Below are 12907 nucleotides of genomic sequence, written 5' to 3'. Positions count from 1 at the left end.
CCATTATTTAGTGGAGTAAAAGTGAAATGTTAGGGGGAAAAGTGCAACCTCCGAATCACACTCTTCACTGATCAAGTGACCGCGATTACTTCCTGGTTTCAACGTGGATACGAATCTATGTGTTTCATGCTGCTAACGCAACACGCTGCCGGTTGAGCCACGTGGGAAGGTAAACACACTGAAACCAATGCAAAAATGTCGGGTGGGAAATGTCCCATGCCAGTGAGTTGGCATACTGTCGCCGATCCTAGGATAGCAGAACTTTGTGAAACTGTTTGTGCCTTTGTACATTTGTCTTTTTGTCCAATTTTCAAATACTTTTTGTTTGAAATCAACGTTTGTAATGTTGCAATTTACCTCGAAGCTGGTTGGTTTGGTTTATGGCTCTCTTTTAAGAAGGATTTTATGAAAAGCTTAGGGTAAAAAAATGAATGGGAAAAGTACATCCATAACTCAGATGGCTGAAAAGTAGGCCTAGATAAAATGATTGTAGCTTTGCTTCGTCCAGCATGTGTACACATTAATCGGACCACAATTGGCATGTATTTAACACTTCCTTTAAATATCTGATTAAGCATTGTGTTACGTATACTTAGACAGATGAGGATTCGACTACGCAAAAACCTGCTGTAGATTGATTATAACTGTGCATGTAAACACGGACAGTGTAGTAACCTGTCTGGAACGCTGCAAACACAGGCAATATAACTTAGTCATGGATATTGACACCATGATTACAATTTCAATTAACTGAATCAATTAAAATATTTGACATAAAGGGAAAGCCCAAAAGGTAATGCCCTCAAAAAGCTAAAATTACCCCTCAAAACCAATTCCAGGGTGCAAACATGGACCCTCAATAAAAAGGCTGATTTCCACCTGGTCTACGTGCAGTTTGCATCTGTATTCTCAAGGCTGCACGATTCTGTGCCCCTGCAGCTGTTTTGGGCTGCTCTCCATTTTATGAATGGATGCTGGAAGGGGCGGGGATGTCAATATTGCGAGTGAGAACCTCCCACCCTCCCACTCCCAGATGCGGGAAAAGCCTTCATAACCGCCAAGCTGAATCTGAGAATCCCCCCACTCCCCACCTACATATCCCACGCACCCTTCCATGCATCCATCTACATGCACCCGAATGCCCCCTCCTTCCATCCCTCCAACCACACCTGTTCTCCAATCAGAAGAACCAGCTTCAGCCAGTCTGCCGAGGGGCTTGCTGACGCCAGAACACACCCCTCCCTTCTTCTCTCTCTTTCTTTTTCCGCCACTAAAAGAGTGGCATGAATAATCCATGCCAGATAAAGAACTGCAGCAGAGAACGACGTAATCGCGAGGCTCGCTTGTGCACGTACACACACACACGCGCGCGTGCGTGCGTGTATCGTGAGCAGGACTGATGGAGGCAGAGCAAAGGGGCGTGTGAGACTGCAGTTGCATCCTTCTTCTTGCATCCCTCCATTCGACGCGTGCGGAGCGACGGCACAGCTGCTTCCTCTACCTCCTGCGCTCCAAACGCTGAATCCGGCATGTTCTGCTTCTGCCTGCAGAGCTCGCTGTTGAAGCTCCAGGCTCTGGAAGGAGATTCCAGCCCATCTTCAGAACCCTCTCCCGAAGACAGTCCACCCATCCTGGGATTCAAAGAGGAGATCCAGGCTCCGTCATGCAATGGCGTGGAAGAAGAAAACAGCCCACTAGGTAAGACAACTGAAGCTACATTGGTACTGACAGAGTCTTTACTAGACTTTGGATGGGTAATTGGTGATGCCTGATGGCGAAACTAAGTAGTGGGCTCATGAATGAATGGGATGCTGATCTCAAAACTCACTGACTGATTGACAAGTCTGATCTTGACTGTAAGAGCTGGGCTTGTTTGTTTACGTGTTTGTGAAAAAGATGGCTCTTGTTATCTCTTGTTTTTTGGGATATGTGAGTCACTTGGTCGCCGCGCTTCACACTGGAATCTATTAATAACAGAGGGTGTTGGAGAGGCGCTGAGATCGCAGGCACCTCCACTCAGCACGACTCGCACACATGCATACACGTATAGCATGCATCCTACACCTTTTTCTTCCTACTTTCTCCGGTGCTCCTCCTCTTGGAGCCCCAAAAAGTATTTGGACACTTCAGTCACACTTATAAATACCTGAAAGTCATTTCATTAGATACAATATCAAAACAAGTGTCTGCAAAAAAAAAAAAAAAAAAAAAAAAAAAAAATATATATATATATATATATATATAATATTTAATACAATATTTATAATACAAATATTTAGGGTACAGTGAGGCACTTAAAATGGAAGTGAATGTGGCCAATTTTGGAGGTTTTAAACAGAAATGTGAAGCTTATAATTTTATAAAAACACTTTTGCATTAATTCTTCTGTTAGAACTTTATGTATTTTATTTGAGCTGTAAATTTGTTTAAATCATCACTCTTACATTCATTTGAGGGTTTTAGGGTTTGTTGAAATTACATCGTCATGGTAACGAAATTGTAAAATTGGCTATAACTTTACACAGAAAAAGTTAATAATTAAGGGATAATGTACAGTCAGCCGGTTGTTATTGCACAATAATCCCTGACAGGGTGATCAGAGTCTTGTATCACCCTGAAGGGGTTTATTTTGCAGTAACAACTGGCTGACTGTACATTATCCCACTTATTACATGGCGACTGACCAAATAAATAAATACATTGACATAAAATGTTGATTTGCATTGAAATTATGTAATTTGAGAGGAAATATATCGCTGAACAGCTGGAATCAACTTCCGGTTTGTGTTGGAGTTCTGTTGGTGTTTATTTTGTAAAAGTGACCGTCTGACTCCTCATTATTCAGCATTTTACAAGACTACTTGCCAAATAAATAAATAAATGCACATGAAACATTGATTTGAGTTTAAAATATTTTATTAGCTTGCTTGTAGAGATTGCACAGTGATCCAAGAAGCAGGTGAGATGGCTCGCAGAACCCGGATGAGCGGTCTGATGCGCCTAAATCCCTGGATGTGCGGTTATTACAGAGCAGTATTACAGTGGCACCATTAACCAGTCAGAATCGAGTATTCCAGAGAGCCGTGTAATAAGCAATTTTATCACACTAAAATCATGTTTACATGCATATCCTTTATGTCTTGTGTCTAAACTTTTATAAGTATATTAGCTTTAAAAAATTGGCCCCATTTACTTCCATTGTAAATGCCTCACACTAACCTAGATTTGTGCTTTTTTTTTAAGAAAAGGAGGGAGTCGTCGAAATACATTTTTGTGGTAATCAATATTATGCCACAAATGCTGTCGATTGAGCTTAACTTGTATTGAACCCGGAATATTCCTTTAACTCTAAATATGTTCACTGATGTTTGACGACCAGAAAGTGCACAGCATCAAAATCATTTTCTTTGACTTGTTTTCCAATGCAAAAATCTAAACATCCTTAAAACAAAATCAAAGTTTGCATAAGATATACATACATGTTTTTAGAGAATGCATCTTGAATTAATTTGCAAAAGTATTTTCCTTTGTAAGCATACATCCAACAAAATGTAGTTAGGTTAGGTTCCTTTGAACCAAGTCTTAAATAATTAAAAAATATATATATTTATCTTATTTTAAGGATGTTTACATGTGTTTAATGAAAAACAAGACAATAAACATTTAATTTTAAAATAAAATGTTAAAATTTTATTTTATACTTCAATATTTTTTTATTTCATTTTATTCCATTTAATTAAATTAATTAAATTAATCTATTTGTTTGTTTAGTAAATGTTAGTTAAGTGATTTTTCGAACAATCCCCCTGTTTGCTGTCAAAATTAGCATAAGATATAAATACTTGTTTTTAGAGAATGTATCTTGAATTACGTTTGTTGTTGTTGTTGTTGTTGTTGTTTACTCCATTAGCAAATTGTTTTCTTTTGTATTAAGCATGTAAAAATGTAGTTAGGTTTCTTTTCAAAAAGCAATTTGCCAATGTGGTAAGAAAAATAAACTTAATTCAAGATATGTTCTCTTTAACCAAGTCTTAAATTAATCTTGTTTAAAGGATGTTTAGATGTTTTTTATGGTAAACAAGAAAATAAACTTTTAATTTTAAAATAAATCTAAGTTTTATATAAATATAAATAAGTTGTATTTAATATTCTCATTTATTTATCCATTTATTTATTTATTTGTTTATTAAATGTTAATTTAGTTTTGTTTTCAAACAGCTTTTTTGAACAATCCTCCTGTTTACTGTTGATCAAACAAAGATAGTTCCATCCCCATCTCATGCCATTGGTTGAGTCAATGTTGTTGTGTCAGGCTGATCGAGTTGCTCAAAACAAACAGAGCAATTTTTATAATGCCACAGGGCCACAGTGTTTTGAGTTTTCGAGGAAATTAACCTACAAATAGCTTAATTATTGTTGTCTATGCATATTAAGCTAAGTTAGGAGCAAGTATTTTAACACCAAAAAAGTTACACACTTCAGTTTTAAAAGAAATGTCACTTGCTTTAATATTCTGTTATCTAATGCAATGACATTCATTGAAGTGAATGTGACTGAAGTGTCCTAATACTTTTTGGGGCCACTGTAAGTCTCTCGATTGTCTGGAGATTTTTTCATAATTTTAGCTGTGGGTCAGAGAGTTTATGCTGAATCAGAGCTGACCGTGTGTTTTGTGTGTGTTTGAATCTCATCAGCTTGTTTTTATTCACTCCACTCATTAGAATTTTTCCCATTTCTCTGATTATGCATCATTGTTTTCCTTTGTGTCTACTAGATCTGTTAATTCTAGAGAAGTGTGGGAAACTGAAGTTTGCTTGAGTCAATATACGTAAGCTGTGTATTGATTTTATTAAAGTCATAAAGACGTTTATATTGGATATGAATCTTATTAACTTTTAATTTATGTTGTGAATGTCTTTTTTTTTCTTAATGTGTAGTATGCACTGAAAACTTTCACATATTAAGTTCCTAACAGAAAAATAAAGCTCTTGAATTGAATTGAACAGATTTGAATTAAGAAGCCTCAGTATTTCCTCATACAGGTTAAAGCAGTATCTAATTTCACAGACAGCTGTGCTCACAATTTCCTGTATTGACCATAATTGAAATGTATTGTCTATATCTGAGTTATAAAATTGAGTCTTCTGTACAGGAAACCATGAAGATATACAACATTTACAGATCTTTCTAGAAAATAAGTATCTTCTTTGCTGCTTCTTTGTGTTGCAAATTAAGGTGATTTATCTCACTTATGCTAATGCAGGTTGATAATGGCATTGGTCGTAATAAATAATTAGTAGTTTCCTAAGACAAGCATCACTATTACTATTGCCCAGTTTAGAGTTAGAAATCTGAACAGACCCCAACCCTAAATATCAAAAAGTGCATTATTCATTCCTCATCATTTGTGCTATGAACAGGAATGATACCTCAAATTATGTGGCGTATTGATGAACAGCGTGCTAAACCTTTTCTAAGCGATCTAAAGATGTTGCCTCCTGGCATATGAGGAGGGACCCAATCTATCGAAACCAGAATATCAAAGAGACTATGAAGTGGACTCTTTTGACTTGGGATAATAATCCTGACAACCTACCAACCAGAACATCATAGCAATCATGTAGCAATGCCCTGGAAACCACCCAGTACACCTTAGTAAACTGCAAAAGAAGAAGAAGAAGAAAGATAGTATTTAGATAAAAATGATACATTTTTAGATAAAAATGATACCCAGGGGGCCTGGGTAGCTCAGCAAGTAAATACTCTGACTACCACACCTGGAGTCGCAAGTTCGAATCCAGGGCGTGCTGAATGACTCCAGTCAGGCTTCCTAAGCAACCAATTGCCCTGGTTGCTAGGGTGGGTAGAGTCACTTTGGGTTAACCTCCTCATGGTCGCTATAATGTGGTTCTCGCTCTCGGTGGGGCGTGTGGTAAGTTGTGCGTGGATGCCACGGAGAATAGCGTGTGGTCTCCACGGTAACACGCTCAACAAGCCACGTGATAAGATGCATGGAGTGACTGTCTCAGACGCAGAGGCAACTGAGATTCGTCCTCCGCCACCCAGATTGAGGCAAGTCACTACGCCACTACAAGGACTTAGAGCACATTGGGAATTGGGCATTCCAAATTGGGGAGAAAAAGGGGAGAAAAAAAAAAAACACTCAGAAAACCCTAGCTGTGCTCAGCATATTGGGCCCAACCCTAGAATAGAAATGCTCTGGAAACCACATAGCAACCTGCTATCAACCACAGGGGCTGCATAGCAATGACATGGCAACTGCTCTCAACACCCTAGCAACTGCAACAGCATAGCAACGATTATGTATACATGCACTTATTTTTGTAACTCCGAATTAAAACCAAATGCAGTACTGTTTATATGTACCTTAAACTTTGCAATCCAATCCAAATATATTAATTTACATGCTTATTACATGTATTCTTGAACAAAACTTCTGTGCATGCGAAGAGTGCTAATCGTTGCTTTCTGATGAAATGGAGAATATCGGAAATCCATGGTGACCGTGGCACTGAAGTCTGTAATTGCCGTTTTTGCTTTGTTGACATATCTTAATATATGCCAGAATAGCTTTCTTCTTATGTTACTGAATTTACTTGTCAAACATAGAGAATTAGGAGCAGCAGCATCCTGACTGGCTTAACCATCAAAAGGTATTTTTAATCACATTGAGAAAGTAGTCGGATTCAAAGTTTATATGGTTACATTTCTTCTCTTTAACAGATTATTTCAATTGGATCGACTGAGGGGGCTACATGAAGATTTATCAGTCCGACTGAGTTATCAACCAGATTATTAACGGATTATTAGATTTATTATAAGGTTACATGTAAATATAGCCAATGCTCTAGAAACTCAGAACACCACCCTTGCAACCACATAGCAATACACCAACAACCACTTAGAACACCCTGGGAACCATCCACATAACCCTTGCAACAGCAAAGCAATGCCCTAAAAACCATCAAGAACACACTAGTGACCACTTAGAAACACATTAACAACCACTTAGAACACCTTATGACCTACATAACAATGACCCAGCAACCACCCTCAACACACTAGCAATCACCCACAAAATCCTAGCAACAGTATAGCAATACCTTACAACCACCCAAAACACCCTAACAACTGCATAACAAAGCCTTTGCAACTACCCAGAGCACCATAGCAACCACATAGTAATGCCCTAGCATCCACTTAGAACACCTTAAGGAACTGCGTGGCAATGCCCTGGCAACTACATACAGCACCCTAGTAACTCAATAGAAATGCCCTAAAAACCACCCAGAACACTCTAGCGGCCACATAGCAATGCATTTACAACTACTCACAACATCATAACAAAGCCCTTTGCAACCACCCAGAGTACCATAGCAACCACATTGAAATGCCCTGACATTCACAGAAAACACCCTTACAACCACCCAGAACACCTTATTAAGCATTTAGCAAAACTCTATCAACCACCAACCTCACCCTAGCAACAGAGGAGCAATGCCCTAGAAACTTCTCAGAACACCATAGCAACCACAAAGCAATGCACTAACAACTACTTAGAACATCTTAGAATCTGCATTGCAATGACCTGACAACCACCCTCAACACCCTAGCAAAAGCATAGCAATGCCTTTAGAACCACCCAGAACACCCTAGAAACCAAATAGCACTGCCCTTGCATCCACCCTCAACACCCCAGCAACCACATAGTAATGTGCGAGCAGCCACTCTGGAACCACATTCCAATGCTCTGGCAACCCCAATTAACACCCTAGCAACCACCCACAATACCCTTTCAACAGCATAGCAATGCCCTAGAAACCACCCAAAACACTCTAACAACTGCATAATAAAGCCCTTGCAACCACCCAGAGCACCATAGCAACCACATAGCAATGCCCTTGCATCCACTTAGAACACCTTTGGAACCGCATGGCAATGCCCTGAGAACTACCCAGAACACCCTAGTAACTTTATAGAAATGCTTTAAAACCACCCACAACACCCTATCAACAGCATACTGTAGCTATGCCCTAAAAACACCTAGAACACCCAAGCAGCCACATAGCAACGCATTTACAACTACCCACAACATCATAAGAAAGCCCTTTGCAACCACCCAGAGTACCATAGCAACCACATTGAAATGCCCTGGCATCCACAGAAAACACCCTTACAACCATCCAGAACACCCTAGTAAGCACTTAGCAAAACTCTATCAACCACCCACTACACCCTAGCAACAGAGGAGCAATGCCCTAGAAACCTCTCAGAACACCATATCAACAACACAGCAATGCACTAACAACTACTTAGAACATCTTAGAATCTGCATTGCAATGACCTGACAACCACCCTCAACACCCTAGCAAAAGCATAGCAATGCCTTTAGAACCACCCAGAACACCCTAGAAACCAAATAGCACTGCCCTTGCATCCACCCTCAACACCCCAGCAACCACATAGTAATGTGCGAGCAGCCACTCTGGAACCACACTCCAATGCTCTGGCAACCCCCATTAACACCCTAGCAACCACCCATAATACCCTTTCAATAGCATAGCAATGCCCTAGAAACCACCCAAAACACCCTAACAACTGCATAACAAAGCCCTTGCAACCACCCAGAGCACCCTAGCAACCACATAGCAATGCCCTTGCATCCACTTAGAACACCTTTGGAACCGCATGGCAATGCCCTGACAACTACCCAGAACACCATAGTAACTTTATAGAAATGCTTTAAAACCACCCACAACACCCTATCAACAGCATACTGTAGCAATGCCCTAAAAACACCCAGAACACCCAAGCAAACACATAGCAACGCCCTAATAACCACTTAGAACACTTTAGGAACTGCACAGCTATGCCCTGGCAACCACTGACAATGCACTAGCAACAGTAGAGCAATGCCATAGAAACCATTAAGAACACTCTAGCAACCACATAGCAGCACACAAACCACCGCTTAGAATACCATAGGAACCACATGGCAATACCCTGGCAACCATTCTCAACACCCTAGCAACTACCTATAATACCCTAGAAACAGCATAGCAATGCCCTAGCATCCACAGAAAACACCCAAGCAATCACATAGCAACACGTTAACAACCAGTTAGAACACCTTTGGATCCACATGGCAATGCCCTGGCAACCACATTTAACACCCTAGCAACTACCCACAACACCCTAGCAACAGCATAGCAATGCCCTAAAAACACCCAGAACACCAAGCAACCACATAGCAACGCACTAACAACCACTTAGAACACATTAGGAACCGCATGGCAATGCCCTGGCAACCACCCTAAACCACCATTGTGGTGGCAAGCTAGTATAAAGAATGTATTGACTACATTCATCTTGTAAAATATTGCATCAGTGTCTTTTCCAAAAGAAGTGCTTACATTGAATAGCAGTCTCAGTGCTCGTAGCAGTAGATCACACTGCTTTTATCTCTATGCAGGGTTCTGATGTGCCTGTGTGTGTGTTTGTGCAGACTACAGGCTGGCAGAGGGTGACTGTAGCAGTGATGTTCAGCAGAGCCCGGGGCCCAGTCGACTCATCCAGCACATCACAGATGACAACAGCCCCCTGCTCTCCCCGCGCTGCTCCAGCCTCAGCCAGAGCCAACGCTTCAACACAGACCCAGAGTCTGCCCCGTCTCCACCCTGCGCACAGCATCTCTTTATGTACGAACACACACACACAGCTTTTTCAGATGGAAATGCCTCCTTGTTTATTTGCTGGACAGCAGGTCACTGAACCATTAAGCTGCAGCTAGTAGCACAGTGACCCACTTCTATCTTTTCTCATTCTTAACATGAGCTTCATATTGAGATAATGTATGTGTACCACTCTGTGTGCGGCTGTGTGTGTATATTCTGTAATAGGCAATAGACACAGACCTTTCTGTACATGTTATTATGCATGTCTTCCATTCCAGCACATTAGCTAGTGCATAATGTGTATATACTGTAGGTATAGATTACAAAAGTGCAGAAATTAAAGGGATAGTTCACCCAAAAATGAAAATTCTCTCATTATTTATTCACCCTCATGATATCCAAGGTGTGTATGACTTTCTTTCTTCACCAGAAGACATTTGAATAAAAATAGAAAAATCTCTTAGCTCAGTAGGTCCTTAAAATGCAAGTGAATGGAGATTTCTCTTTTGAAGCTCCAAAAATCACAGACAGTCAACATAAACGTCATCGATACGACTCCAGCGGTTAAATTAATGTCTTCTAAAGCAACACGATCGCTTTTGGTGCGAAAAAATATCAATATTTAAGTACTTATAACTATAATCCAATGCTTCACAAGAGGGTGGAGTCCAAGCGGTCTTTCATGTGACGTATTCATGTTGCCATGGATACAGATGTAATCTCATGTTCTCCACTCAGTTGAGACATCCAGGATGAGCACACAAACGCACCATTGTGAGTAAAGAAACAGATCAGTGCAGATATAAACCAATACCAACCAAGATACTGTACAGCATTCCTCCTTCTCACTTGTAAACAGCACTGCTCTTCCGGCTGTGATGCACGTGCGTCAGTTCTCGCGGATTTCAAATGCCAACACGATTATGTCACACGCGTGTACCGCTGCGCACCAGAAGCATGATTTAGAGTTAAAAAAGTTATTAAATATTGATCTTTTTTCGAACCAAAAGCAATCATGTCACTTTAGAAGACATTAATTTAACAGCTGGTGTCGTAAGGATGAAGTTTATGCTGACTGCCTGTGATTTTTGGAGCTCCAAAAGAGAAATCTCCATTCACTTGCATTTTAAAGATATTTTTCTTCAAATGTGTTCTGGTGAAGAAATAAAGTTATACACACTTGGGATATTATGAGGGTGAGTAAATTTTTTTGGGTGAACTATCCCTTTAATTAACTTTTAATTTACACAATATTTTTTCAAAAAGTAAAAACTATATAAAATTGGCAGTAGATTTTGGAATTAGCACAAGGGGAATGTAACACTTATGTTTATTGGCCAAGCGGGTGATTGGTTGGCCTGGCCGATATAACGATCAATCATTGTCTATATACTATATGAGGGAGTGTTTAAATATTTATATATTTTTTTTATATTTATATACAGTCTGTGTTGTTTCCTCTCTTTAGGGCTCGTGAGGTTGTTAGAACGGAGGTTTCTGGAGACGCTAAAGAAGTCGCTTCTATTCCCCTTCTCACCAAACACATCCAGACACTCAAAAGGAAAATAAGGAAATTTGAGGAGCACTTTGAACAGGAAATGAACTATAAGGTGAGAATAACTTTCAAAAACAGTGGTATTACCATTGTAACATGTCCATAACACCATCATAATACCATGATACTTTTTACTTTTTAATAAGTTCTGTTTTGTCCATTGTCAAAATCAGCAAACTCTTTGGCCCGATATGCTGAGTACAGCTAATTAATGTGGAATTCTTAGAACGAGCAAATCACTTTTTCTTTGATTATTGCACAAATGCCCTTTTTTCTGACAGACAGCTGTATAAAAAGCTTAACTTTGTCCTGTTACCATAAGGAAAGTTCATTACTCTTTCCTAGATCAGTTATTCCCAACCAGGGGTAAGTGTACCTCACAGGGTACTTCAGCACATTGCAGGGGTACTTAGAAAAATTTTGGTTTTGCTTTGTTAAGCCTATTTAACCCTTATGTTCTTTTTCATTTTTTGTTTTAATTAATTTAATTAATTAATTTTATTTATTTATCACACATTATACGTTTGCACATATACAGTGAAATTCTTTTTTTCACATATCCCAGCTAAGCTGGGGTCAGAGTGCAGGGTCAGCCATCATACGGCACCCCTGGAGCAGATAGGGTCAAGGGCCTTGCTCAAGGGCCCAAAACATTTTTGGACATATCTGTCCGATTTGATCTGTTAAATATAAAATTGGATCCTTCATCTGAGTGGTGTGGCTCTTTGTGACCTTTCCTCTTTTTACCATCTAAATGCAAAAAATAAAATAAAAGAAATACCATTAATAAAATTAAAAAATCCTGAAAAGATTTAAACAGATTAATGTGGCTTTAAATAAATAAAAAAATAATAATAAAAAAAATCACACTAGTACTGTTCCTGTGTCAGGGTTGTATGTGTTTTGTTCCATGCCATGTTTGTTCCTGTCATGTGATCTTGTCATGTGGTCCCCTGGTCATGTGATTTCATGTTTCCCTCCATGTTCATGTCTCTTGTTTTCATTGGTTTATTGTCTTGTTACCTTGTTATCAGTTCTGTCTTTTCATTGGTTATCATTGTCATGTTTCTCCCTTGTCCATGTATTTAAGCCTCATGTTTGTCATTGTCCATTGTCAGGTATTGTGAATGTAACATTGTAGGATTGTTCATGTGATGTCAAGTTTAGTCATGTTAAGTCAAGTCACATCAAGTTCATGTTTTTGTATTTTGTTCACGTTTGGAGTTACGGGTTTTGGATTTCACAATTGATAATAAACTGCACTTGAGTTCATCACACATCATCGTCTTCATCGTCTTTGTCATTGCCAGCAGCAGCGTTACAGAATACCTGACGACCAAAATGAACCCAGCAATCCAGCTTCTTCGTTTACGCCAGGGGAATCGTCCCTTGGAGGATTATGTCATGGAGTTTTGTGGTCTTTGCTACCTTGTCGATTTTAATGAGATTGCCCTCAAGGACTGTTTTCGCTTTGGACTGAATGAGCCAATCTCTTCCCTGATGCCAGGCGGTCAGAGTACCCACAGCCTGGCACAGTATATCGACCTTGCCCTACTAATATGTGGTTCATCGTTCACTGTGGGGGAGGTGGACGCCAAACCAGAGTCCCACGCCATGGCCGCCAAGCCAGAGTCCCACGCCATGGCCGCCAAGCCAG

General features: G+C 39.7%; 1 protein-coding gene across 1 annotated transcript in view; it reads left to right on the top strand.

The window, feature by feature from the left end:
* Positions 1 to 1385: 1385 nt before the first annotated feature.
* The window catches only part of LOC127426768 (protein FAM13C-like), a 30827-nt gene continuing 19305 nt past the window's right edge, over positions 1386 to 12907 (top strand). The window contains exons 1-3 of the mRNA XM_051673789.1: positions 1386 to 1698; positions 9527 to 9719; positions 11164 to 11305. Coding sequence (XP_051529749.1) covers positions 1530 to 1698; positions 9527 to 9719; positions 11164 to 11305 — 504 coding nt within the window. The 5' untranslated portion in view covers positions 1386 to 1529. The remainder of the gene's footprint in view (positions 1699 to 9526; positions 9720 to 11163; positions 11306 to 12907) is intronic.

This window comes from Myxocyprinus asiaticus, chromosome 36 (assembly GCF_019703515.2).
Source record: "Myxocyprinus asiaticus isolate MX2 ecotype Aquarium Trade chromosome 36, UBuf_Myxa_2, whole genome shotgun sequence".
In the NCBI taxonomy this organism is placed as follows: Eukaryota; Metazoa; Chordata; class Actinopteri; order Cypriniformes; family Catostomidae; genus Myxocyprinus; species Myxocyprinus asiaticus.
This window is presented reverse-complemented; position numbering and strand designations above follow the sequence as displayed.